This window comes from Onychomys torridus, chromosome 4, assembly GCF_903995425.1.
Source record: "Onychomys torridus chromosome 4, mOncTor1.1, whole genome shotgun sequence".
NCBI classification, from domain to species: Eukaryota; Metazoa; Chordata; class Mammalia; order Rodentia; family Cricetidae; genus Onychomys; species Onychomys torridus.
The window spans coordinates 77,358,405-77,383,979 of NC_050446.1; the positions used below are offsets into that span (position 1 = coordinate 77,358,405).

At 44.9% G+C, this 25,575-nt stretch overlaps 1 protein-coding gene across 1 annotated transcript in view; it reads left to right on the forward strand.

Annotated features, from left to right (window-relative positions):
• Slc1a2 (solute carrier family 1 member 2) overlaps nt 1–25,575 on the forward strand; it is a 121,928-nt gene that overhangs the window by 52,664 nt on the left and 43,689 nt on the right. The window contains exons 2-3 of the mRNA XM_036183600.1: nt 22,542–22,681; nt 24,322–24,474. Coding sequence (XP_036039493.1) covers nt 22,542–22,681; nt 24,322–24,474 — 293 coding nt within the window. The remainder of the gene's footprint in view (nt 1–22,541; nt 22,682–24,321; nt 24,475–25,575) is intronic.

The following is a 25,575-nucleotide window of genomic DNA, read 5'->3' on the forward strand; positions in this document are numbered from 1 at the left end:
GAGAGAAAGGCTGGGAAGCACATCCCATCTTGCTGCACTTGGGGCAGACAGTCAATGAAGGTGATGCCTCTGTCTGTCTCCCATGCCTACAGGATACTGCAAGGCAGGGCAGGAGAGTCACTTAGGCTCTTCATTTTTCTTGAAAAACAAACTATAGTAAGAACTAAATGCAGAGGGTTGCTCAGCCTCTAGGGTCTGGGTATGTTCTCTGGTGATTTGACCATCAGTCTGTCTTGATGAAAAACAGGAGTGAGCCATCCAGATTTCCTGGTTCATCTCAGACATGGGTTTTGGGGCACTAGGCTTAGTACTCACCCCTTGGAGTAGGTGACCCCATACAGTGCTCTCGTTTCATAGAGGGGGGAAAACAGAGCCAGAGACACTGAACAGCTCACTCACACTTCTGTTCAGTGGTAGAGCTGGGATTTGTACAATAACTACATTCATTCTGAAGTTCATTTTTGCAACCACTCCAAACAATATATGACTTCTGACACATCTGGAAAAGATAAGTATGAAATGAGCAGGAATTTTTTTTTTTTTTTTTTTTTTTTTTTAGAGACAGGGTTTCTCTATGTGGTTTTGGTGCCTATCCTGGAACTTGCTCTGTAGACCAGGCTGGCCTCGAACTCACAGAGATCTGCCTGGCTCTGCCTCCCAAGTGTTGGGATTAAAGGCATGTGCTGATCTTTTTATATGCTCAGCTCTAAGTTTCCTGAGTCCCAAGACTGTCTTCTCTATCTCCTCCCAACCCACAGTCAATAGACCACAGAGACACCTGCTGAGATCAGAAACATCTGGCCAGATGTGTGATGAGGAGGATGCTGTGTGTGCAGGTGCATGAGTGTGCACATGTATCTATGCTATTGTTCTGATTCTTCAGGAACCTTGGGTGTCACGGAGTTTCTCAGGAGCCTAGAATTCACCAGGAAAACTAGGCTGGATGGCCAATAAGGAAATAGGATCTGCCCACCTCCACAATGCAAGCATGGCCATCATAGGTACACTGATAGACGGGCCTCAAGGCTGTGTGTATGGCAACCTGGCTAATTAAACATAGGACCCATTCACAATGAGTCTAAGTCCACCCCAGAATCCTTCTCAACACATTGCTCCAGGCAGCTGCTATTAGTGACCTGGACTTTGCCCCTGAGGAAAAATCTGCTTTTAATTCATTTTTGTCTTTAAAGTGACATAAAGGCCACTGCAATAGGGTTGTGGGGCCTGCTCAAAAGACTGTGTGCACTGAAATCATCAGTATGGCCAGGACAGATGAGGAGAATCCCCCAATGGTATATTCAAAAGCCAGAAATAGTTGATCTGTGAGACGCCACAATGCTTTAGCTCTCCCGGCTCCGGCTCCTTTTTGCCTGACTGTTGTGGGTTTTCCCTTCAGAAGTAGCTGTTTTATAGATTTAGGCCTTGCCTGGCTTAAGGTTTTTTTTTTTTGTTTTTTGTTTTTTCCTTACCTTCCCTTGGAGAGTGGATGCCTTTGTTCAGGTTTTTTCCCCCCCCAACATAATATTTTTATTGACTATTTGAGAATTTCACATAATGCACTCTAACCACACTTGATTCCCAGTTCTCCCAGGTCTGCACCCCACCCATGTGATCCCCCCCAAAAAAAAGAAAAAAGAAAAAAACCCAAGTCCAGTTTGTGTTGCCCATATACTCACTAGAGCATGGTCAAACTCCCAGTGGCCAGCGCCTTAAAGAAAACTGAGTCCTTCCCGACCCCACCCCCACCAGAAGCCATCAGTTGTGGAGAGGTACACTTCAGTATCCTTGTCCCAATTTTTAAGAGTTCTCTTTGACAGCTTCCTGTCTAGGCTGTTTCAACTTTTTAACTAGAGCCTGATGACATGGACTCCCTAGTCCAGATCCAGCAACCGAGTTTCCGAAGTCAAAACTCCTTCCTCTGGCACTGGGTCATCTCCATCGTCCGACCCTACTTACCTCACAGCTCTCCCCTCAGCCTGCTTAAAGCATATGGCCTTGTTCTACCTGGGTCCAAGTTGCATGATGTCAGTTAGTGGCCACTGGAGTAAAACTGTCACTGTCTTTTCTCTCTCTGTGTAGTGCCAACTGGCCCATGAGTCTCACTGTCATTTACGGAGAAAGCCACTCCTATCTCCTTTATGCTTTTTGAAGGGAACACGTGCCACTAACCGTGGTTCTTACTCTCATAGTCAATGGTTAGGAAGTGCATCTTATGAGCCCCTGGTGACAATCGGATAATCAGGCCCTAATAGAGCCTGGACTCTGACCACATCTGCTATTCTCTTGTTTAAGTGATGTCTCTGCCACCACATCAGACCCACCGTGGTCAGGGCTGGCTCCACGCCATCAAATCCCCTTGATTCTGTGTATGTTCATGAAGTTGATTGGACAGTGGCTTCTCCTCCTGTCTGGACAGCTATCCAATCAACAACATGTTGTTCTTAGAAAGGCTCCCTTGAGGCTGGAGGGTTGGCAGTAGGAACCAACCAAGGAGCTGAAGCGTAGATCCTCTTTGCAATGCTGGACCTGTGGCAGCAGGAGCTGGGGAGTGGGGTGGGTGTCTCAAGCAGAAAGCAGCAGCCAAGATGCACTAAGAACATGGTATAGATTTATGCTTCAGCTCCTTTTCTGGGAGCCTTACATTATCTGTGCCTTAGTGGTCTCATCTGAAAAGTGGGTCTTAGAGCAACCACAGCCTTATAAAATGGTTGTGAGATTTAAAAGAATGAATGAATTTAAATGAGGACAGAACATTATAGCCCATTGGTATAAACATTGAGCATTACATTTTCCTGACCGTGGGATTGAGTGCTGATTTTCACTTTCACTTTTATAGCTTTCTCTAGGGGAAGAATGCACATTATGTGTATAATTTGAAGACCATATAATGAACAATTATCTTCTGTTTTTGAAGTGGGTTTAGAGTCTTGTTGGTAAGGGGCATGTTTTTTACCCTACCAGCTTTAGTCTCTGCCTTTGGTTGGTATTTCAAATATGTTTAGTGTAGGAAGTCTTGACTCCTGGTCCTCTGCATCCCTGCCTCTGTCATGCTCTCCTGACAGCCAGTGGAGGCTCCAACCCTCCCAAATCATGTTGTGGTTGGTTTAGAAGGGGTAGAGAGGGAAACATAGCTGTGTGTGTAAGAACAGCAGCAAGGCATGCAATGTTTATTGGGGTGTTTTACAGTGAAGCTGTAATTGGAACCCTGGGGTTTAGTGAGAGTTATGAGGTGGGATAGGCTGGGAACCAAGCATCCTCCTGGAATAGTAGTGTATATGATATTGGCATGAAGAACAGCTGTACATCACCAGTGTGTGTGTGTGTGTGTGTGTGTGTGTGTGTGTGTGTGTGTGTTTGTGTGTGTGTTTAGATTCAGTATGATGTTTAAAACAGCTTATGCATGGTACTTAAAATGACATCCTCACCATCATCTTTACTCTTGCAATGTTTACTCCACTTATAGACAATGTAAAATTATAGGTCGGTTGTTTGCTCCCTGAAGCAGAGATGCTCAGCTTCATGAGATGGTTCAATTTTCTCATTTCTGCCTAGTGACAACAAATGACTCCAGGTCACTTGCATCTCAGTGCAGTGGAATCTGATCCTGTTGTCACAGAGCTCAGAACTCCAGACACCTCTCCTACTAGAGCATAGCAGTGAGCTGGCCTAGGACAGAGGTCTTCACTACCCTGGGTTATCCTCTAGCCAAGGCAACAGGAAGGGTCTTGTGTCTGGGGAATTCTTCCAGTTTGTCTGCAGAGGGAGTTTGGCCTTTCCCTTTAGTCTTGCTTTTGCCCCATGAGGGATGGACCAAGAAACTTAGCAAAGAAGTGGTCCCATTGACTGGAGGTCTTCCAGGCCATTACAGAACTTTCCAAGCTTGCTCCCACTTTGGGGGTCTTGGCACTTCCTGTTGCTTTTTCTCCAAGATTCCACATGGTTGCTTCATGTCTGCATTAAATGTCACCCCAGCCTCCTTATGTCCCCATAACTGTTGGCTTTATTTACCATCCACACAGTGTTCTTTGTGGTATTTACTCCCATGGGTCATTCTCATTACCTGCCTTTAATATTTGTGTCCCTGTGGTGTTTGCTGTTGGCAGGCAGTGCAGGGCCAGACTCAAAGCAGATTCCTCATGATATCTGTTGAGTGGGCTCATGAATAAAGAAATTATTATAATGTTGGTTAATACAATTTTCATCATATTTGGGCTTCAAACTTTTTTTATAGCTTGAAAAAGAAGGTCTAAATTCCCATCAAGGCCACTTCTCAGATAAATTCCTGGTGTCCCAAACATTTTCTCTGCTAGGAAATGGTCACTTGATCATCTATGCATAGCAGCCTTCAAGAGAGATTTCACAATGTTTGTGAATTTCTTCAGTCCTTAATACACAAGGTAACTTGGAGTGTTCTCCTTCCTGCTGTGTGTGTGTGTGTGTGTGTGTGTGTGTGTGTGTGTGTGTGTGTGTGTGTGGTGGTTTTGGTGACTTGTTTGAGGCTGCATGATGAGTGCAGAGCAGGACACAGATAAGAGTTCCACTTGTGAACTCCAGTCACACTCTAGAGCTATTATTACTCTATTCAGAAATTGTGCCGTGGTTGAACATGCATGAACAAGACCAGTGTGGGGCAAGTGTCCTTTTATCTGGAACTCCCTCATGAGTGGGTGTTCCCAGCTCTGCTATTGAAGGGGGAACAGTAGAATTAAGACAAGGAAACCATTTTGCAGTTTCTCTAATTTAAAAGAAATGATCATGCCATGTTTCCTGCTGGAAGTGGAGAATGCAGAGGTTGCACACTCTGCTGAGAGGCACCTGCTGTCAGAGACTATCCTCCGTCCCTCCTAGGCACATTGTTTGCTTTGATTCTCAAGCACATAAGCTCTGGATTGTTGGGGCAGAAAATGATCTTTTGTCAGTATTTGTACCTAGTGAGCCGGAGGGAGGAGAACACCCATCAGCCAGGGGTTACCAGCCTCTGCTTCTGTACCGGTGGCTTCTTAGACTCATCTTTTTCAAAGTGGAAGTCCTCTTCCATTCTAGCTGATCCAATAACCATTCTCAACAAAAGTCTTACCTGTGCAGCACAACGCAGAAGCAACATTGTTTCAAAAGGAAAAGTCCAGATGAGTGTGGTGATGAACACCTGAAATCCCAGCCCTCAGGAGGCAGACAGAGGCAGGAGGATGGTTGAAGCCAAGCAGGTCCACATAGTGAGTTCCAGGCTGTCCAGTGTTATGTAGAAGGCCCTGTCTCAAAACTAAATAAATGAAAACACAGCACAATGCAATTCTACTTAAAACTCCGGAAAACATGTGATAATTCTCTTCATTTATCTTCTTCCAGAATCATCTTCCACTCACAGAGGCAACACTGCCAATAGTTTTTTTCCCTTTCCTTTCCAGAATTTCTTTCCATGTATACAATTGTTCATACATACACACAGATTTCAATCTCCATGTAAAGTGCCATCTCATATACTTTCCCATGCCAGCTCACTGGTGATCTTTTTAAGGGGTCCTTAGTCTGTGCTTCATCAGCATATATAGAATATATTCAACCATCCATACCCCAACTTTACCTTATTCCCCAGTTTTTACCACAGAAATAGTTCTTCAAAGACTAGACAATTTATGAACACATACATTTCTCTAAAATTGTAAGGAGAGTATTTTTGTATACCAATCACATACTTTATGCTTTGACAGAAACTCTGAAAGCTCTTCAGCTCCTGTGCCTGTTTGGACTTCCACATTAAACATCTATATTTTTGCTCATAATAGATGTTCTTATCTGTGTATATACATTTGTGTGTCTCTGTGTTGTATGCACTTGTTAGTATAGGTGTGTGCACGCATGCATGTACATATATGTGCCTGTGCGTGAAGGCCAGAGGTAGACCAGATGTCTTTCCTCCATTTCCCTCCACCTTTATTTTTTTGAAGCAGGATCTCTCACTGAACTTGAAGCTCATCAGATCAGTGAGGCTGGCTGGCCATTGAGCTTCAATGATCTGCCTGACTCAACCCCAGTGTTGGAGTTACAGATGCATGCCACCGTGCTCAGATTTTCAGTCTGGGGATCCAAATTTAGGTCCTCAGCTTGTATGGCATGCACTTAATCTGCTAAAACATCTCCCCAGCCCTGAAATTACCACCCTTTTCTCTTCTTCTCTTTGTGTGTGTGCAATTGTGTGTGTGGTATTTGTGCATGCATGGTGTGTATGTGTGTCCATGCATATGACTGTGTGAATGTATGGGTCCATGCAGACATTACTCCCTCTATCTCTCTCTACCTTATGGCCTTGAGACAGAGTCTCTCAGGGAAGTAGCAGTTCACTGTTTGAGTTAATTAAAGTTGGATAGTCAGCAACCTCTCTGGATCTGTCTGTCCCTGCCCCCACCAATATGGGAATTACAGGTGCCACAGCCAGACCAAGCTTTTGGCATGGGTGCTAGGGATTCAAACTCAGGTCCTCATGCTTATATATCAAGCTCTCTTACCCACTCCCACTTTTCCCATCTCCCATTATCAGCTTTTGAAAATGTTGTGTCAATGGAATGTGCAAAGGTTGATGCTTGCACTTGCTTGCTCCTGAGTTCTAATGTGACAAAAGTTTCTGCACGTTGTTTGTGCTGCTCTGTACTGGTGGGTTTTTCAATGTCATTTCAAACATTAATAGGACCATTCCAGAAGTGCCTTTCTTCCAAGGCTGGCATGCAGATAGTAGTCACAGCATACTTTTGTTTATTGTAGTGGGTTGGTAGTTAATGGCCACCTTGTCAGTGAAACCCCCCATCCCAAGGCTCATCTCTGCTCCTCCTTGTCTACTTCAAGTCTCAGTATCTCTAGTCTATCCTCTACTTCTGTGGCTCGAGCTTGCCGACCTTCTCTAAACAGCTGTTGAGGGCCAATGTGCAGCAATTCAGAGGACCTGCAAGACTCTGCTCTAGAACGAGCCCAAACTTTGTCCAGATAATTTGGCAATCTGATGATATTTCAATTCAAAATTATTCCCACAATCCCCTCTCCCTCTCTCCACCAGATACTCAGTATGCATCTCCCGTAATGGTTCATAGCTTCAAAGACATTCACTGTAGCCTTCTACTCACTGGTTGCTTGAACTGCTCTCTTCTGTGTTTGCTAATGTTCTAGAATTGTGCTTATATAATTTCCTTCTGACTTTAGGCGCCACACTATAATTCTAGAAGGCACAGGAACACTGAGGTAACCCTTATACCACTTGTTCTGTAAGAGTCCAGAGTGCTACTTCAGAGTTGGTGGTGTTTTCTAGGAGGTCCAAGCATTCCTTTGAACTGAGTTTTATTTTGTCTCTTTCAGTCATTGACTGTTCAAGGAATATCCCCCTTAATTCAGAGATGGCCGTGGAGGAGAAAAAGGGTGGGCAGTGCTGATTGGTGACGGTGCAGCACACACTTACCTAACAACATCACCTCCCTAACAGATTCCTGACTCCCCTAGGGAGGATAAGGAAACAGGCTCTGGGGGGTTAGAGTGATTTACTGAAGACTATATAGCTGAGTAGTTTCATGTCTCATTCTATCGAAGTCTAAACTTTGTCCACTTCCTTCAGAAAAGCAGACATGGAGCTTGGCCTTTTCTGAGGATGTCAGGTGCACCCAAGGCCAGACTGTGGCCAGTGCTTTGATCTCTATGCCAAGGATGCTCTGTCCTGGCCCTGCTGTGCCCCGATGGACCGGGAGTGGGGTCTTTGTGATTGGACTTTTGGACTCCCTTATGTCATTTTTTTTTTCTCATTTGCTGTGGCTTGGCACTGAGCTGGGGTATTTTCCAAAAGAGCAGGTCACATGTGACATGTGCCTGGCATGAGCTGGGTCCCATGGTTCCTTCTCTCTCTTGGAGAAATGGCATGTGAGCCGAGAGCTCTCATCAGTGTGTCTACAACAGCAGATTTCACCAAACTTAAAAGGAACAAAAGCCTACCCAGATAGACTGAGAAAATGGTGTTATGGTTATGTAACATTTTGGACTGTAGAGAGATGGCTAATCCCCAAGAAGAAGATGTGCTGTTGAATATATTCATGATAATTTCCTCTGAAATTTTAATCATAATATTACAAAGTAATAGACTTACATGGTAAAATGGTAGAAGAATGTGAAAGTTTAAGTAGTGATTGGTGAGACCCTCTCCTCACATGCAATACCCCTGGAGTTCTCCCTGGCCACTATCAACCGAGATTTGATACAATCAGAAATACTGATTGTAATCTTCATATGTACAATAAAATATATTTATGCTTACACATAATCTATTTCTTTTGAATCTATCTAGACAGACAGACGGACAGCCTATCCATCTCTCTTTGTGTTGGAAAATATGCAAAAATGCTTGAATTTAATCTCTTGTTGAGGTTGTGTTAGGACCAGTACACTCCTAACAGAGGGCCTTGTGAGTTTAGGGGATACCCATCTGAGACCCAGACTTCATTATCAAGTTCTTCAGCTAGGGAAGGAGTATGTTGACCCACCCACCAAAGATGTCTCTGATGGCTTTATTTACATCAAGTATACTGTACATCTCCTGGATGCTGTCTTCTTCAAAGTAACATATAAGAAGATACCCTTGGGCAAGGATAGTTGCATCTGGGTTCCATCCATGAAATCTGGGCTTCAGGAAGTCTGCCCTAACTCATTCCTTACCACAGAAAATTGCCAATTGATAGTGTTGATCTCTTTAGGGAAACAGCCTGATTACATATGATGACTTGCTGGATAACCAAACACTCTACCAGAGGCAGTCAACTTTGTCCCCAACAGTTTTTTTTTCCAGTTAAGTGGAAAGAGTGAAGGGCTCTTTGTTTATTATAATACTTACTCCAAATTGCCCCATGAGATGCAGTATACTGCTGGGGAGAGCAGTTCTGTGTTTGTGAAAGGCTCCCTCTTCCAAAGCTACACTGTACCTGTAGCTGAGCCCTAAGAGCTGGGGAGATGGCTCAACATGGTAAGAGTGCTTACTGTGCAAATGTGAGGGCCCAAAAGATCAGATCTCCAGTGTCCGTGTGTCTGTCCATAAGCACAGCACAGGGCAGGCAAGAGGGGAGATGGAAAGATCACTAGAAATCACTAAGCAGCCAGCTTAGCTGAACAAAAAAAATGATGAGATCCAGGTTCAGTGAGAGACCTTGTCTCAAGAGAATCAAGTGAAGAGAGACAGAGAAGGATGCTCAGTATTCCTCCTTGGCCTACACATGATCACATACACCCCAACCCCACCCCTAGAAAAATAGATGAGCCCAAGGCTCAGATAAAAAGTGTCACATGCACAAGTTCACATTAAGCTGGGGCTAGTCTTGGGGTATGTGTCTGTTTCTTCTAGCCCTTTTGCAGTCTTGAGGGCCTCCACCTTCCAGGCATCTGGGATGCATAGTATATTTTAGGACCCAAGTGTACACAGATGGATAGTCTTTGATGTCTGGAAATGTGACAGTGTTGTGAAGAGCCTTGGCATGTCCTCAAGCTAGTGGAAAGAGCTGATTTGGGATTGGCGGGTGTTACATGACTCAAGGGAACTCCTTGCTGCTAACATGACTCAGATGTTTGTCTCACACAAAGACTATGAGACGCCCCTCAATGCATTTGAAAACAGGATTGAATGGATGCTTGATCACTGTCTCGCTGACTACCCAATTTGCTTGTTTGAATTGGCTCAGCAGGCAGGAACTGCCTGAGCTGCTAGTTTTCAGATTGGTTGCATGCTGGTGTAAGGATTCCCCCTCAAGTCCTCCATGGCCAGGGAGGGGCCTGTGGGAACTTTTGTGTGCCCCAAGATTTACTCATCAAATTCTTAACAACTCTGGAAAACTTTCCCTCGGTTTTGGTTAAGCACATGCTCTGCAGTGATTGCAGCACTCGAGGGTCCTTGTGCTCTTTCATCCCCCATTGCCATCACTGAGATCCACTTACAAGCTCCAGTACAAAGAGGGATCTTCATGAATCAAGAAAACAAGCTTTAGCGTCTTATGATCCCCAAGTGCTATAGAGAACTAGGTAGCATTGAGGATTTGGTTTGCCATTCTTCTAAACCAGAGACCAGCAAACGTTTCCATGTTGAGCCATGAATGTGCAACTCCTGTCCAGGTGATCAGAAGGTTTAAATATAGGATCAGAGGATGGAGGAGGGTTTGAGTCAGCTACCCAAATACTTGAGAATAGTATCAAAACCTGAGCTTTTGAAGTTGGAGAAATAAGTTCCTCCTTGATTCTGCTGTAGGTGATTTTAGGCAAGTTAAGTGTTATTAGCTCCTTCTTCATAAATTGAGGATAATAATAGTGCAACACATCCCTACCCTGCCAGTCCATAGAGCTGCTATTCTGAGGATGGAGCAGAAACTAGTCACTGCCTCCCAAAGCTCAGTTGTTGACAGCATCTTCAGTACCTCACAACCTGCTGAGTGAGAACATCTATTCGTGACAGAAAAATAATAATGTACAGTATGTTTTATAAAGCTATAAGAAAGATTTTTTAAATGCTTTCTCCAAAGAGGAACGACAAGTATTTGAAGAGACAGGTACGTTTCACTCAGTCTACACATTTCACAATATGTTCACATATCCAAATATCACCTGGTAATTTGTATAATTCTTATGTCCTCATGTATCCTGTGAGAAATGAGTTTAAATAAAAGATCACATGTTAGCAAGCTGATCTACCCAGGTCTCTCTCAGAGAGACCTGTGTTGAGAGCATCAAGAAATCTGTCATCAGCATCTTTGACGAAGGGCTGAAGGGACCGGATGGGATTTTGCTTTGCATTGGCTATAGAACGAGTGCTGGGGTCATCCTTTCTCCAAAACATGATGTCCCAATCATTCAGAGGCAAATAGCACTTTCAAACTCATCCTCTGAACATTGCTCTTAACAAGGGTTAAGCTGAATGTCATGCTTGGTCCAAGCTTTTCAGCATCACCTGAGAACCAAAGGTGAGGGATGATTACAGGTCAGAGTAGCCCTGGAGCCTCGCTCAGTCCTGGTGACCTCACCTAACTGTACTAGCTGTGCAAACACAGTTGCTGTGTCTAGGTTTGAAGCACTTGCTCTGAAGCTTAGGTGGCTATCATCTTGGGAAGCATGCATGTTGCTTTTCTTAAGTTTTGTGGATGTTTGTGGTGAATTAACAGCTATGAGGTTGAGATTGCATTTATCAGTAAGACCAGAGAATGAGAAGCTTGCTTGAGATCAGTAAAACAAAACAAAACAATTCTTCCTTACACACACACACACACACACACACACACACGCACGCACGCACGCGCACGCACGCACGCATGAATGCATGCATGCACACGCACACAGGGATAATTGAGATCAGGTCTGTGATCCAGGAACTAAAGCAACATCTATGTGTATTATTCTCACCTTGAAGTTCAAGGTTCTTGTAGCCACCATACTACAGTGAAGAGAATTGGGCTTAGATGGAGACAGAGCAGAGCTGTGATTCCCAGCTCTACCCTTTCTCAGCTACTTGACAAAAAGCAAGTTAGTAAACCCTGCTTCCTCTTCAATAAGATGACTAACAGCCATTCTTCACAGTGTACCAACCAACTGTCTTAAGAGATGCTGCAAATGCCTGCTGTCAAGACAGCCCTTGTAGGCTGTGGGGCCAGCCCACAGTCTGTAGCACCTACCACCACTGTAAACTTGCAAAGAGAAGCCTGATGTCATGGGTGGGTGTCTTAGCACACACTGAGTCATTACTCTAGAGAGATCTAATTTTGAACTGTTGATAATGAGATAGGCAGAGAAGAAGATGAAGGCCCCTCCATTCCCTATAAGTTGCCAGCCACATGTTGATCTTTCTGAGTTGTTCTGAAGGTGAGATCACTTTTGTTTTCACATTTGTCCCCAGGGAAGCTACTCAGAGTTATAAATTATGTGACGTCTGTGGTAAAATCAAGAGAATTCACTGTTATAACTTTTGTCTCCTGTTGAATACATAGTCACTTTGTGTGCAGGAATTTTGTTTGAGCATGCAGAGGATGGTCTCATTCATACAATGATAGAACTCAGTGGGGAAAGAGCCCCTAACTTCAGAGGAGGCAGGCAGGAGTCAATTTATCTTTTGTTAGGAAAACAGCACAGGGTGCTTGTTGATAAATGTTAACTGACACTTGGTGTTTTTTATCAAGGCAATGGGGACTGGTGAGGACTGTGGTAGTGGACTTTTTTGTTGTTATTGTTTTGAGACCAGATTTTTCTCTGTGTAGTTTTGGTGCCTGTCCTGGATCTCACTCTGTATACCAGGCTGGCCTTGAACTCACAGAGATCTGCCTGGCTCTGCCTCCCGAGTGCTGGGATTAAAGGCGAGCACCACCACTGCTCTGCAGTAGTGGACTCTTAAGGATATTTGCTTCTCATTTCTAACTGTTAGCTACCACTCAGGAGTGTGTTACAGATTGGTTCTGTTTTCCATATTTTGAGAGAGGTAAAAAATCAGATTTTTGAAATGAAATCAATCCGCCTTTGTGTGTTGTTAATTTAAATGTAAGAGCAACAGCCTTGGGCCAGCCAGGTAAGCCACCGATTCAAGGCAAACCCTTTGCCAAACTTCAAATTGAAGGTTTCTAAGTTGAGCAGGAGCAAAATTTTCTTCCAGAACAGTTAAAATGAAAGGCCTTTAACCTGGTTGCTCAGGAGTCAAGTGTTGATCCAGGAGCCAACATGGTACCCTTACCACTTCCAGACAAAGGTTTATGATTTGCTTGCACAATGGAATATGGAAAGGACCAAAGAGCTCCAAATGAAACCTTACCACATACGTTTTCTGGGTAGTGTGCAATGTAACCCTCTTCTCCTTCTGTCCATTAAGACGATATCAGTCTCATACTAATGGACCACAGAGCTGGGTCTGTTCTCAAATGAGGAACAGGAAACTCAGTGAGTGCTGAATGGAGCCTCAGACAGATGGGGAGAGTGTGGGTGGAGGAAGAAGGAAAGGATGCGCAGGGCACAAAAAGCCTGACATTTCTGTCTTAACTCAATTCTGTATTTGAGTCCAGAGGTCTCCTTTCAAGAAACACTGCAGACCTCATCTACCCCCATTACTGTGTTTTGTCTTAATGTTTAATTCAATCTTCTAGTTTTACTCAACACCCAATAGATGCCTGACACTGTGCATGCCATAATATAGAGGATTCAGCAAAGACAGATGTGATCTTAGTTTGGGTGTCATAATTTAAGAGCCAACCAGGTAAGCCATTGACACATGAAGAGAGTTTGCCACACTCTAAACAGAAGGTTTTATAAATTGAGCAGGAGAAATCTTTCCTCTGGGACACTTGGAATGAAAGCCTTTTAACCGTGTTGCTTAGGAGTCAAGTATTGATGATCCAGTGACCAATATGGTGGTTTTTTTTCTTTCTTTTTGTTTTTTTGTTTGTTTGTTTGTTTGTTTTTACCACTTCTAGGGCTGTTGGTGTGTGGTTCTGTTAGAATAACTTTAGGATGTGCATACAAAGTGGTGCCATTGCCTCCTGCTACACTTAAAAGCCCTTGTTGCCTTTGGCAACATCCTAAGATGCTGCTGGGACTCCTGTTGTACTTGTAGGCCAAGGGGCTTCAGACATCTTTTCTCAGGTTTTTTTTGTGTGTTACTCTGAATCCATAATTATCAGAGGAGCCTCTTACTCCATGCTTGACAATGGAAGAACATTCCTTCCCTTGCTTCTTTCCATAGATCCCATAGACATGGACCACTCTAACACCCCAAATCATTACTCCCTCAAACAATTGTAACCATGCACCTCATACCTAATACTGATTCCATATCCTTGTATTCAGTCAGCCATGGGTCAAAAATATTTTTAGTAAATTATGCCCGTAGTGCATATGTACAGACCTCACCCCTCTGCTTGTCATTGTTTCTCAACCTCACAGAATAACAAGTCACAGCACATTCACATTAGTGTTATGCATGATTCAGGGTAAGATGTGTAGATTTTCATGTAAATACTAGGCAATTTTATATAAGGGACTCTGGTATCCACAAATTTTGCTGTCTTCAGGAGTCCCAGAATCCATCCATAGATACCCAGGACTTGGGCTAGTAATTACACTTCTTCCGTCGAGTTTGTGGTCTAGTAGGGCAGACATGGAGGCATGAAGCAACCCATACGACAGGGATGAATTGCACAATGTAAGATTGGAGAGGCATGAGAAGTAGATTGGGGGCTTGGGAAGGAACCATTCCAAGTAAAACTGCAAAGAGTCTATGAGAACTCTGTTCTAGGTGAGAACTACCTCCTCCAACTCCATGAACTGCCTCTGCTGACTAAAAAAGTGGGGATTGGAGCCTGGGAGACAGCTGAGTGGCTAAAGGTTCTTGCTTCTAAGCCTGACAACTTGAGTTTGATTTCTGGGTCCAACATGGTGAGAGGAGGAAACTGACTCCATGTTGCTCTTTGGCCTCTGCACAGGTGCTATGACACATGCATATGCACTGACATCCCCACCCTACCCTTGTGTTTTTACACACACACACACACACACACACACACACACACACACACACACACACACATTTAAATTTTTAAGTGGACATGGGAATGGATAAAGAAGGAAGGTGTACTCTACTGCATTAACATGGAGCTGTCTCCTCAGGCTCTGCATTTGAGAAATAACCTTTTCCTCTATAGAAACAACTCTTTTGGTAGTGCCTCATTCACGGAAACATTAGCATATCAAAGTAGTTGAGAACTGAGCATGTAGGCAGTAAGCTGAATTGACTGGTGGAATCAGCAAGACCTGAATTACCAACCAATCAATAGCCAACAATTTAATAGCTTATAAGAAAGATACAATAAGAAACACCACCAATTCTCTGGGAAGAGTGAAATGCTTGCTTGGGCGATGGAAGCTATTTAGAAGCAGCCTGTTTACCAGCTTTTTAAACAGTCACTGGCACTAAGAGGAAGGGGTAGTTTCATTCTGTGTTCATCCAGCATGACATTTGCTCAAAGAGGAAAGTAAAGAAATACTGATCTAGAAGGTTTCTGTTGGCATTTCAGTAAGGGATGCTGAGAAGTCAGTTTGGTAGACATACTGCCTCTCTGAAGAGATTTCTAGAACGGGATAAGTGGGTATTGACAGGGGACTCTCTATGTCTGTCACCTCACCTCTCATGCTTCTTGCAAATAGCAAACAAGATAAGGTAGAAATGCTTTCAGGTCTGATGCTATGTTAGCTTCCTGAAGCTGTAACAAGTTACACAGGGCAGGGCAGCTGAACCAAAGCTACCAGTAGATAAAGAAGGTGGCTGTGCACTGACCTAGCCCTCCCTGCTAGCCACTGGTGTTTCTAATACATATCGTCCTTGCTTCTTGTAGGATAGGACTTTACTGCTTACCATTTCTTCTCTCATTTCTCTCCCTTTCTCAGACCTCTGGACCATCCTATTTCTCAAAACTGAGTATCACACAGAACTTGTGACTAGATTATATTTTTTTATTCGTCCATCCATCCATCCATCCATCCATCCATCCATCCAACATATAGCATTAAACATACTATTTTTCCAGCAATCATGCCCATGTGGGGAGAAAGCTAATATATAAGAGAGTCTTATTCCAACATTTATCTTCCCATGTGGAAAACTAGCCACAAACTGTGAGAGAGGCCTTGAAAGCACAGGTGATATAGTAACCTGCAGAGGGACGACTTAAAACTTGAACTTGAGACTCAATGAATGCCTTTGGATGAAAGCATGCCTATGTTTGAAGGTGAAGTAGCTGCTAGCTTAAGAAGGCTGAGCTGGACGGAGCAATGACAAGGGTATTTCAGCCAGAGGAGACAGTTTGCTGAAGTCACATGGCCTTTGTTCATCTGGAAATGAGGCCAAGTACCATGTGGCTCAGGACATGCCCTATGGTCTCCCTACTTTGTTGGAGCTGTGTGAAGTTTTCAGATATATTCTCATGTTCCATGAACCAGAGGGGCGTAGCAATTACTCTGAAAGTATGCCTTTAGGGAGTAGGCTGGCCAGCATGCTTCCAGGCCATGGCATCATCCTTATTTTTAGAAGTGATTCCCAATTTGGAATGGTCAGACATTCAACCCAACCCTCACCAGACTGTAGAAACTAACTGTGCCTTGGTGAGTAAGTCTTTATGGAAATAGCAGATGTGTGAAGTCAAGATAATCTTAAGTGTCTCTTCTGGAGAGGATTTCCAAATAGTATAGAGGTTTCTTTCATTGGTGTGCTGGCTTGTTTTATGCCAACTTGATACAAGATAGGGTGGTTAGGGGAAAAGGACTCTGAACTGAAAAAAATCACATGGTTAGGATTGGCCTGTATGCAAGTCTGTAGGGCAGTTTCTTTTGGTAGTTGATGTGAGAGACCCTGATTACTATGGGGGATGCCACCCTGGCAGGTGGTCCTGGATGGTATAAGAAAGCAGGCTGAGCACCATAGAGAACAAGCCAGTAAGCAGCGTTTTCCCCATGATCTCTACATCAGTTCCTGCCTCCAGGTCCCTGCTTGAGTTCCTGCTCTGACTTCCTTCAGTGATGGACTGTTTACCTGGAAGTGTGAATGAAATGAGCTCTTTTCTTCCCATGTTGCTTTGGGTCACAGTTTATCACTGAAAAAGAAAACTAGAACAATGATTAAGGTTTTTTTTTTCTGATATTCCTCAGGAGGTTGCCTGGTCGTTCCACTTTAAAGACTGTGGGAACTTCTTGGGCCCCACTTATTTGGTTAAAGAAAAATCATCACTTTCTAGCCAAGTGGGCTTAACTAAAACTCAATGTGGCTATATTGTAATGGTTTTCTTGAAACATTGGAGGCATTTAAGGCCATGTATCTCTTTTGTTGCCTTTCTCAATATTATCCCCCAGAAAGTCTTAGCTTACTCACCTGGGACAGCTCAAGATGTGCTCTAGCCTAAATTACTTAGAGGAAGTGCTCTCCTGGTGGAGTCTGGAGTAACTCATGCTCAGCAGGACCTTTCCAGAAAGCCTGTCTCTGGCTTGGTGAATGGGCACAAGGGCTGGAGAAGGATTAGAAAAGGGGACTGGAGGAGAGAGACTTTGGAGTCTGTAGATCTTTAGGTGATATGTGCAGGGTCTGTGAAGACACAGCAACTGTCAGAGAGAGACTTCTTGGCCAGAGCATCTACCACTATCTCTCTTAGCCGAGCCTCATAGGAAGAAGCAAGCATGGAGGGACTCGGCATGCTGTCAAAAAATACCAGCCTATCTTAGAGTTCACGGTGCTTTCCGGCAAGGACGGAGTGTCCTTTGGGGAGCCAGGGAAATCTTGGCTGACGGACAGTGTTAGCTGTTCTCACTGCCACACAGTATATGGTACTCAGAAGAAGTACCCCTAGCAGAAACACAAAGGGGAAAGCCCCCAGCAAACATAATTTTTGTTCGTCAGGGTTGGTCTCCCAGGAAAGTGATTTGGAGATGCCTGTGCCCCACTGTGTCTTCCCAGGCCCTCGGGCCTGGCACTGGACTTGGGCAGTGGAGGGCACATGGAGGGTGCATTGCAGCCTCACAACCTCTAGGCAAAGCTAATTCCGTATTTTGGGGGGATGTTCTCCTGCCACCTCATTGAGAGAGTGAGGGAGGAGAAAAAGAATTGGTGCCACATGAGGCGACACGAGACTGTGGAGCAGGAAACGGGAATCCAACGCCACATCTAACGAGCCCGCTATTAGAGGCTCTTGGCAGAGCGAGGAAAACTGATCGCTAATGAAAAGCAGGACAGAGAAAACGTAGCATGGCTCCATTATGCATTCCCTGTGAGTCACGGAGCGCGGTTTGCAAGATAAGCTGGCTTTGCCATTGAAACAGGACTTGCGCGCATGTGCCTGAGAAGGAGCTGGGTAATAATCGCAAAATTCACAGCTGTTTAAACAATACAGTGGAGAAGCCAAGGTTGAAAGAAATTGTAAGCTCGCTGTAAAGATTTAGTTAGTCTCCACCCCCAGCTTTCTTGTCACGTGTCCTTACTTTGTTAGGCAATGGAGGTCAAGGGAGAGGTCTGGCTGAGCCAGCCTCCAATGTTCAAAAATGATTGCCAGCTCCTTCATCCAGGATGTACCTAAGTAGGAACAGAAGCGACTAACAGTCTCTGCAGCTCGGGGGATGGGGTAGGAGTGGTGGAGAACACTTGGCACTAAGGGGTTTTGTACCCCAACTCCCTGCCTTGGTGTTTGAACTCCTCTTCATTGCCCTGTTCTCTTTGCACAGTGAGTGGACATTAACAAGAAGATGAACACACACTTGAAGTGACTGTGTGGATCCAGGGGAACTACATAGATCAGGTTTTGCCTTTTCTGTTCATTGCCCTGGAAGCAAACCCTTACACTGTTGAGACCTTCGGCCTTCTGTCTGTCCATCCTTTTAGTAGCCATATATCTCAGTAGGGGTTGGGACAGGCATTGAAACCCTGCCACTTTCATGATGGTGATAGGCCCTGGCACTACTTACTTGATATTCATCTGAATCAGTGCCCATGCTAAAATCTAACATGTAGACATAAGGATTTTCATCTGGTGGGAGTTTTAGGTTCTAGGGCAGCTGTCCACGTAGCCTTATTGTATTTATTCTACTTACTTGCTAAGCTGGGAACAAACTTCATAATTCATTCAAAGGGGCTCCTCATTCCTCCAGGCTGGTGTTCACGTGTCCTAATAATGACACCAGCCCTGACCACTTGACATAAAATCATGTCTTTACTTCTGCTCAGTGCCATCACCATCTGGTCCTTCTCCCATGACATGTCCACACCGTGAGAGCAAGAGCTTTCTGGTCTGGCTTTCTTTTCTTTGCTGCACCGTTCTTAGTAGCTCTTCCAGAATGGGGACTACCCTGCAATCCCAGAAGAAATTCAAGGACTAAAGGCAAGAATAGCGAGAGCATGCTGAAACAACGTGTTGCTGACGGCTGTAGAAAGGCTTCCTCCCTAGAAGAAAGAGGGCATCTTTTCGTTTCCCAATTTGTTTGAGCAAGTGCTTGTGTAGAAGGTCACAGGCTTGCTCTCTCACGGCTCACAGACTGGTAAAGGATTCAGGAATTTAAGATCCAGGTCAGGAATCAGCCCCTCCGAGACCTTTCCTGAACACCCCTTATGCCTTCCCAACCTGGGTTAGTGCAGTTCTCATGATTCCCAGTGGCAACCCATGTAGGGCTTTATCATAGCACAGATGTAAAGCAGATAATTACAGTCCAGCCCACTTCTTCCCCTTTTCTAGGCAAAGGCACTCACCACTGAGCATAGTGTCAGAAGCATGATGGATAGTCAATGAATCCATGCATGTTCCTTGGTATTGCTGCTATTTGCCAAGTAGTCAGCATATGCACATGTGCTAAAGGTATGTAGCCTCAGAAGCAGCTCTGCACAATGGTATAGAATAATCTTTGGTATTAACATTTCACGTTAACATTCTAGAATCTTCTCCTGTATAGGCTCCCTATATGGTCTGAGATATGCAACAGTTGGCTGCAGAATTTTTGCAGATAGTTTGAGGGGAGCTCCCTGCATCCCTGACTGCAACTGAGTCTCTAATTTACTTTAAAAATTATTTTCCGTCTTGGCAAGATGGCTCACTGAGTAAAAAGGCTTGTTGTTCAAGCCCAGCAAGCTGAAATTTACCCCCAGAACCCATGGTGGGGGGCGAGAGCTGCCCCATGACAGGTGTTCTCTGGCTTCCCCACGAGTGCCATGATGCCCTTCCCCCAATAATAACAACAGCAACAACAATAATTAAATAAATAAAGTTATATGTTAAAACGTGTTTTCCACGTGCCTGGAACATCTGCTTAATTCTAAGGAAGCCAGTCAGAGACCTTCTAAGCCAGCACTTGTGGATTCTTGACATCTTGAAGCTACCACTTTGATGTGGCTGCTTTGATTCAGGGCTTCTGGGACATTTTTGTCACACCCGAAAAAGCAAACTATTAAGCCAGCGGCAGCAGTTTTGTATAGCAAAGGCATGTGTGCAACAGGCACAGAGCCTCCTCTCAGGGTCGGGTGCAGATGAACCTAATGTCTGAGTGTTTCCACTGGTGGTGGCTGTCTTGATGCGGAATGCTGTCATGACACCATGTGGAACTTGCCAGAATGTTTCTTTCAGTACTTGTTAGCCTTGTTTTAATAGAGAGAGTGGGTCTGATTCTAATTTCCATAGCATCAGGGTACACTCAAAGCAGAAGGCAAGAGGGTTGACGATCTTGAGGGAGGACTTGGCAGAGTTTGGGGAGGAACTGACTGAGAGAGTGTGCTCACTATCTTGGAACGTGTGCGGCCTCCATCCCTCACTGGCCATTCTCTAAGTTTTGAGCTTCGTTTAAATTTACAGTTCTGTCCTGAGAATTGTTTGAAAATGGAAATAGAGCCCAAATGTTCACCTAGAACTATGGACTGTCTATGCTAAAGAGGTCATTCTGATCATTTTCTTCTGCTTGCTGCGTGAAGCACCTTCTTCCTGTTACCACTTGGCAGTGAGGAAGTGGTCCCGGTTGCTCACTGACCCTGGTGAGCACAGGGAGCCAGCCATACTGCTCTCTTTTTGTGGGTAATCAGAGTGCCCCTACGTGCCCACACGTGGCAGGAAGTCAAAGGTTGCCTGAAACAGCTATGTAGGAAGTAGAATATAGGGGCCACTAAGAAGCTTTTGGGTTTTGGATACTCTCATCTGAGTATCCTGTCAAGACTATGAAGTACTATTCCTGGTTTTGGGGGCATTTTGGTAGCAAACACATTAAACAGCTTGTTATGAAAAATGAGCCATTGTGCTTGAGCCAAAGTTTCAGCTCTGAGCTCATTTCTCAGCATCTTGTTGGATTCTGGGCAACTGGATAGGTCCTTTCCCTTACTGGCTTCTTTGCCAGGAGCTTGATGGGTCCTGTCTCTCCCTCCTGCCCTCTGAAGAAAGAAACCGCCCATGGCAGGCACCATGCTGGTGTATTTTGTTGAACATTTGTGTGTGTGTGTGTTTGTGTGTGTTGTCCAGGTGGATGGGTGCACATGTGTGTGCACATGTCTGCATGTGGAGGTGAAAGGTACTGTCAGTCTTTCTTTTCTAAAGCGAGGCCTCTCCTTTAGTCTGGAGCTCACTAACAGCCTACACTGTCTAGCCTATAAGCCCCAGAGACCTGCCTGCCCATGCCTCCCAAGCACTGGCATTACCAATGTACACCATCACAACCAGATGTTTAATGCGAGTTCTAGGGACCATACACTCAGGTCTCCCCACTGGCGGGGCAAGCGTTGTACTGACTGAGCTGTTCCTCCAGTCCCCCTTCACTGAATTTTCATGAAGGAGTATCAGATCCTCCCTTCGCCATATTATAACCTGGGGATTATAACGTAATCTGGCTCCTCCCACACTAGAGATCTTTAGAGCCCTGTCCGGTGCCTCCGGTTAGAAAGAGAGGCACACGCTCAACACTAGGCCACACAGCTAGCAAGTGCTAGAGAGAGGACTAGACCAGCCCCTACTCTCCCCATTAGCGTCTTGCGGCTGCTGGCAAGCCACCCCTCTGCAGGTGGACATCACTTCCACGAGGGTCTGTCTAGTCTAGTAAGAGGACCGGAGCAAGGGTAACACCCTGCTTCCTTGTCATGCCGTCTGTCGATGATGTGTCCTTCCAGGTGTTACAGTCTTTTTTCTCTGTTTTGTTCTCATCCGCCAAATGATGGCATGTGTAAACAGAAGCCACCGGACATGTCCTCGGTCTCTCAAAGTGAGAATGTGCACACTTCGTACTAAAAACCTTACTGGCTTAGGAAGTGCTGCAGCAGGGGAGGAGGCAGCAAGGTGCTCACTTCCCCTTCAGGGGTTCTACTGAGCGCCCACAATTGATCGATCCATCGATCGCTGTTCACTCGGGATGGGTCATCTGGAAAATGGCTAAGCGGCATCTGAAGATGTTAGCGGTCAAAACGCTGCCTGCAGCCATACTGCTTTGACCATGAGTGGCCTTGACTCATGGGCAGTGTAGCAGAGCTCTGATTATACAAGTGACATTTCAAAACCACAATTGACTGAACTTGCTCTTAGCTGTATACAGTGGTTTTTCCAGAACAGAGGGAAGGCCTGAGTTGCCTGCAGGTGTGGCTTTCACCTGTGTAGGATGTGGAAGATTTGAATTTGGGGGCATTCTAGCTTTGATGTAATTCAGGCCACAACTTTCCTGAAAAACTCCCCTCCCCCACCATTAAGAGAAATAAAGAGCTCAAATTTTGGAACTTGACTATCTGGATTCAAAACTTAATGTCCTATAGATTTTAAAGCCTATCCCAGTAAGATGGAGTAGAGACACTCGCTTCCCACACTCAGCATAGGCGTGACTCTTGGGAAAGCCCACTAGTTTTATTCTCCTTCCTTTTCTTATCCAGGGTAGTGGGGGTACAAGTGTCCATATGCTCTGCAGGTCAGCTGGAATCCAGTTGCACTCCTATTACTCCCTTTTTGTCCCCTACTTTGCCCTCAGGAGACCCCTATGGCCCCAGCCCAGGGAGTCACTAATCATGCGCTTCGTTTCTGTTGCAGTGCCAACAACATGCCCAAGCAGGTGGAAGTGCGCATGCATGACAGCCACCTCAGCTCTGAGGAGCCGAAGCACCGAAACCTGGGCCTGCGCATGTGCGACAAGCTGGGGAAGAATCTCCTGCTCTCACTGACGGTGTTTGGTAGGTGCCCCAGGTCTCTCCTCTCCTTTCTCCTGAGGGCTCTCCACCCCTTTCTGCCACACTGTCCTTATTGTGGGGGGAGCTATCCTCCCAGAGAGCGCGCCCCCAGGAAAGGAAGCCTTGTGTCCCATCAAGGCCCTGTTAGGCACTGCTGCCTCAGTGGCAAAATCTACCCCTGAACTAACTCTAGGCACCTGCTCTGCTCTGCAGTCTGTGGTTCTCAATGACATGTGTATGTATTTCCTGTGAGTGTGAACATGCAGGTCCCCAGCCACACTTGTGAAGATGATGTTTGGAGCTGTTGGGAGAGAGGCCAACGAATCTGCAATGCTGCAAACCTTCTGGTGATCTCTAAGTAGGCAGGCAGTAGACTACATTTAGAGAAATACTTTCATTAAGATAAGGACAACAGGGCCAGAAAACCTCACTAAAAGGGACCACAAGATCAGGCCTTTGCCAGAAGCATCATTGACTTCAACTAGAGTCGAAGAAGGGCATATGGGAGATGCTCATTCCAATGCATAGCTATGTTCCTAGTCACCTTGGAGGTTTGCCTCCCTGCTTCAGGCCTCATTCTCGTATGGGTCTTTGGTCTGAGCTGTCAACACAATCTCGGTCTTGGGTTTTCTACGGGGTATATTGAAACACAGAGTAAATGGCAGTTTCTTGTAATGACAACCACACAGTTTCTCTTCTCAATTCTCTCCTTGTTCTTGGGCTCTCACTTAGGCTACACGGAGAAGCAACGAAAGTTGGTCCTCCCACCTCCTCACCATCATTCACAGCCCCCCACTCTCCCATCCCCTGCGCCATCTCAGCAGGCTAGAATCAAAACTGTGATTGCCTTAGTTTGCTTAGAATCAGGGAACCACAGCCATGGCTGGGTTTTTAAGAACCACCCACTATGTAATCAAATGTCATTCAACATAGGACTTGAGGATTGACATGTGGAGCCAGGAAAAGCTCTGTCCTTCAGCTGTATCCACCACTGCACACCCCTAGATTCAACCCATGTGACTGGCAACTCCTTCCCCATCACCAAGGGGGCTATGGTCTATATTGCAGCTTTTGCTTTTGTGGCTTGTCTTGGCCACCCATTTTCAACAGTCTAAGGGTTTTTTTTCCTGGTGTAATGTAGGAGTCTGTGAAGCAAATAGCATCTCTGCCGGCATCTTTGCTCAACTTGGCTCCTCCCAGATTGTAGATCTTTGGAGCCCTGTCCTATGCCTCTGGCCTCCAGTTAAAAAGGGAGACATACACTAAACACCAGATCACATTGCCAGATCTGGCTGAGAGAAGAAAAGATGCTGCCTGCTGGGAATGGGTTCTTCTGGGAATTTGTGGTGCTCCATACAATCAATATTTCAAAAGATTTTGGAGTCATGTCTTTATTTTTCCCTATGGAGTGTTGAAAATGTTCTCTGGGTCCCTGTAGTGTTAGAACAGCTGGAGCTGTTACAGAAGGGTATCTTGCTAGTTGTCAAAATCAGTTTCCCTTATGCAATGTCTTTATTTTGTGGTATTCATAGTCCATTAGGCAGACATGGGAAAGATGATAATCAGTCATAGGACTCCTTGGAGCTGTCCATTTGACTAGGGCAAAAACTGAATTTAGATTTCCCCTTCCACTTCTTCAACAGGTGTCATCCTGGGGGCAGTATGTGGTGGGCTGCTTCGCTTGGCGTCTCCCATCCACCCTGATGTGGTCATGTTGATAGCCTTCCCGGGGGACATACTCATGAGGATGTTGAAGATGCTCATCCTCCCTCTCATCATCTCCAGTTTAATCACAGGTGAGAGCTCCTTGCTGGTACCTGCCCAAAATGCAGCATAGTCCTATCCTGGCTTTGGGGTTCAAAGTAGAATTTTTATTTGGCTGAGACAGTGGATGTGACTGCATCATTGCATTTCTGAGCTTTGTCCTGTCTCTTAAGATATGAATCATTGGTCCTAAAATTGAAAAAAATACCATCTCTCATTCACTCGGCCTTCCCTTCTAACAGCAAGAGATATAAAGGAACAGCTGTGTATTAAAAGTGATGGTATCTTGTCATTTCATTTTTAGTAGGTTAAAAGTGTATTTTATTCAAAAACTGATACAGGAACTGAAAAAGTACACTGCCTTTATTACTTACTTGAGCATATGGGAGGATATGAATTGAAAAGAGATTAAATGCTAGGCATAAAAGCTGCGGGTATTTTTTCTTTAAAGAATTACATCCTTAGTATGTGATAACATGCTTTCTTATTATATTTTTTGCTAAAGGAATTAATTATTTGAGTTTTTCCTCTGTTTGAACATATATTGATAATTTTTTTTCTTACCAGACAATATAATTAAAACAGAGTATGATGTATTGCTTAGTGACTACTTTGGAATTAAAAGTGGGAGTCGCCAAGCTGGTTTCATAGCTAGGTGTCAAAGAGCCAGGTGACCCTGAGAACTGTCCTCTGCACTGATCCCCCTTGTGCAAGTGGAGCTTGGTAGCTCCTGCTGACTCAGATGCTGGGCCAGAAACACTGGGTTTCAGGTTCAAGTGTTCAGGGACTTAGTGAATTTGCCATCATTAAACCCTGGGTTGAGTGAATCTGTGATTCTCTCCAAACCAGAGAAAATATCCTCTTGGCCTGTTTAGCAGATCTCATGTAGATTAGCTGAGAGAGACCTGGCTTCCTTTGCCCAGAATTAGACGTGGGGTTGTAGAGAGAAGTGGGTCATACATGGGTCAGATTGATTCAGAGAAATTCACACCAACTTCCTCCCCCACATGAAAAAGGGCAGATCCCCAGAAAGGGCTTCAATTTCTCTCTTCAGCAAAGGTAGGAACTGAAACCAGGAAGTGGGCACACTGAAGAAACATCTGGAGAAAACCCGCTGGAGGCTGAGGTCTGTA